This window comes from Propithecus coquereli, unplaced genomic scaffold (genome assembly GCF_000956105.1).
Source record: "Propithecus coquereli isolate 6110/MARCELLA unplaced genomic scaffold, Pcoq_1.0 Scaffold229, whole genome shotgun sequence".
Taxonomy (NCBI): Eukaryota; Metazoa; Chordata; class Mammalia; order Primates; family Indriidae; genus Propithecus; species Propithecus coquereli.
The window spans coordinates 176957-180034 of NW_012147830.1; the positions used below are offsets into that span (position 1 = coordinate 176957).

The 3078-nt window shown below is 34.2% G+C and overlaps 1 protein-coding gene across 3 annotated transcripts in view; it reads left to right on the forward strand.

Annotated features, from left to right (window-relative positions):
* Positions 1-3078, forward strand: part of KIAA1468 (KIAA1468 ortholog) — a 138532-nt gene that overhangs the window by 117217 nt on the left and 18237 nt on the right. For all 3 annotated transcript variants that reach the window (XM_012645285.1, XM_012645287.1, XM_012645286.1), the window contains exon 25: positions 613-751. In XM_012645285.1, coding sequence (XP_012500739.1) covers positions 613-751 — 139 coding nt within the window. The remainder of the gene's footprint in view (positions 1-612; positions 752-3078) is intronic.

Here is a 3078-nt window from a genome sequence, read left to right on the forward strand (position 1 = left end):
AAAAAGAAAAATTTTAATGAAATTCCTTTATAGATTTTTTATAACAAAAATTAAACCATTTTGTTAGTTATAGAAAGAACTTTTTCCCTTTTTTCACATATCTATTTCACTGGTGAAGCAACAGAAAAAAAGCACATCATTTTGCAAAGCTTGCAGTCTTGGCAGAATTTCAACATGTTCTTAAATCCTAAAATAAGAATGTCTTTTAGGGAAATGTGAGTAACATATAAGTCATTAATGACTCATTACTTTCAGAAGGTGAATAATTGGGTAGCTTAACACTATGATTTAAGAATTAAAATTTAGATACAAAATCATCGTAAACATCTACTTTTCCCTAAATATGGTAGGGGTTTTTTCTTTTTACAATTTGTTGGGGAATATTTGTATTTTAAAAAAACAGTTAAGAATTAACAAGCATAAACAAAAACATGAAACCTTTTTTGAGCCAAAAAATTAAATAACTATTTATTTCCAAGTTTCTACTATCATGGGGTTATAAATCGTTTGAATCCACTACTGCAAGCCATGTTTAATGTGTATCTTTCACTTTGACAACGCTACTCAGTTTTTAATATTCTATAAAATGACTGTACATTATCCAATTTTAAGTTGCTGGAAAGAGTGAAAATGCAGTTGGCTTCTTTCCTGGAAGATCCTCAGTATCAAGACCAACATTCTTTGCATACAGAGATCATAAAAACATTTGGTAGAGTTGGGCCTAATGCAGAACCCAGGTTCCGAGATGAGTGTAAGTTGCATTTTTCTTCCTTTTTTCTCTGAATTGTAATATAAGATAAAAGTCAGAGGCTTCTCTGAGGATTTGTCATGTGTTAAAGCCTTGCTGTGCATCTTTGATAAACTGAAAGCTGAATGTAAAACAAGTTAGTTATTGTGAATTGATCAGTATTGCTATTAGTGGGTGATTTCTCATACTATGTACTGATTGCTATAAGACACGAACTCATAAACTTAATTTCAAGTTATTTTAGAAACATTTCATAATAACTGTTAATTGCAAAATGCTGTGCTGCCTTTTACTTAAGAGTTTCTTTTTTATTTTTATGGAAATTTTTGTGTGTTTCTAGACATGTTCTTAGGAAAAATATGCATTTTTCCCACTTAGAATACCACTCAACATGATACATCACTTGTTTTAATTCATGGCTTGTTGATCTATTAAATGATCTACATGATTATTTGCTAAATATTTTCTAGTTTCTACAGTATTTCTTTTACTGCCTCAACCTTTATGACAATAATTCTTTGGGTATCACCAAAGCACCCCAAAATTATTACTCCAAATGTCATGTCACTGCTATAATTTAGCCCTTTTATTTTCAGCAATTTGACATTCTCTAGGGAGGGCCACAAGTTGGGACACTTCAGGCAGCTTGATTTCTAGTACAAAATTGGATTCTTTAACAGGCTAATTATTGAATATCCAGCTTGGTATTATCTCTTACCATTTTTATGATAAGAGTCATCAAAAAAAAAAAAAGGTTTAAGTCAGGATTTGGACCTCAGTGTCCAAAAGATCTGTTGAGGGCATGGACACTGATCAAGCTACAGAAACACAGTCATGTGATTCTTTTTCACTGGGTAAGTGTATTTATAATGAGTTAACGAACTAACAACAAAAAGTTATTTCTATATTTTAGTTAGCAATAGGGATAATTCCACATGTTGCAACATCAAATTTATAGGTAATCCCAGTAGCAGCTCTGAAGATGCTTTGACTGTGTTGAGGCTGTGTGCTCTGAGGCAAGGAGAATAACTTCTTGGCTTCTGGATTAAGGTATAGGCTAAATAGGCAGTGGGTCTTCTGGTGTATGCCATGTGTTGAGTTAAAACCTCCCTAGAACATGATCTAACCTTTTTATGTGCATTCAAAGGGAAGATTTATGATAATCCGGGAAGAATCAGTCTGGATTTTTATAGGCTCTGCTCCAATTATTTTATGGTATCTTTGGAGTATTTTGTCCGCAGTGATTCTGAGACTATAGTTATTTCTCAGATCAAACGTATGAGTATGTTAATGTCTCTTTCTAGAATTTTTTAAATATCTAAAAATACAGAGTAGATACTTACCTATTAAATTTGTAGGAGTAGCATAAGAGAAAAGAAAGGAATTTTCTTTTCATAATGGTCCCAAAATAACAGTTAAAGGTTGGCTTGGGAAAAAATTTAGGTTAGAGATCCACACTGCTTGAATAGGTCTAGTAAACCACTTCCCTGAATCCTCCTACAACTTACTATAAAACTGTATGTCTTATGTCATCTTTCACATTTTGATACAACCAGACTTTTTTTTTTAAAACAAAAATCAGTCTTTCTTTTTCTTTGGTATTTGTTTCCTAGTCAAGCAGCTTCTGTTTGCTTTACAGCTTTACCCTGAGGAATTTAATGTCCTATATTAATAAGATAAATGGTAAAGTAGAACCCATATCAAAAAGCATGCTATATTGTTATCCGTCTGTATTTATAGACAATTAACTTTGGGAGTTGAGAGGAAGGACAGAGAATTTCTGGGTGGTAATTTCTCCCTTGGAGTGACATTTTGGATACTTAGATATTTGCCCCTGTATCTTTTAGCAAATATAAGACATAAATTCTACAAGACATTAATTCTTTCAGTGGGGCCCCTTGTTCTTTACCAGTTCTTTTTTTTTTTTTTTTTTTGGAGACAGAGTCTTGCTCTGTCACCTAGACTACAGTGCAGTAGCGTCATCATAGCTCGCTGCAACTTCACACTCCTGGGCTCAAGCAACCCTCCTGCCTTAGCCTCCCAACTAGCCGAGAATACAGGTGCATGCCAGGCTAATTTTTCTACTTTTTGTAGAGATGGAGTCTTGCTCTTGCTCAGGTTGATCTTGAACTCCTGACATCAAGTGATCCTCCCACCTCAGCCTCCCAAAGTGTTAAGATTTCAGGTGTGAGCCATGGCGTCTGGCCATGGCATTCTTACTTTTACTTCTCTTTGTACCTCTGCTTTAGTCTTCTCCTCCATAGTCCTGCTATCTTTGATTCTTTCCTCACATGGTAAAACGATGGCCATCTGACAGCTCTGAGTTTATA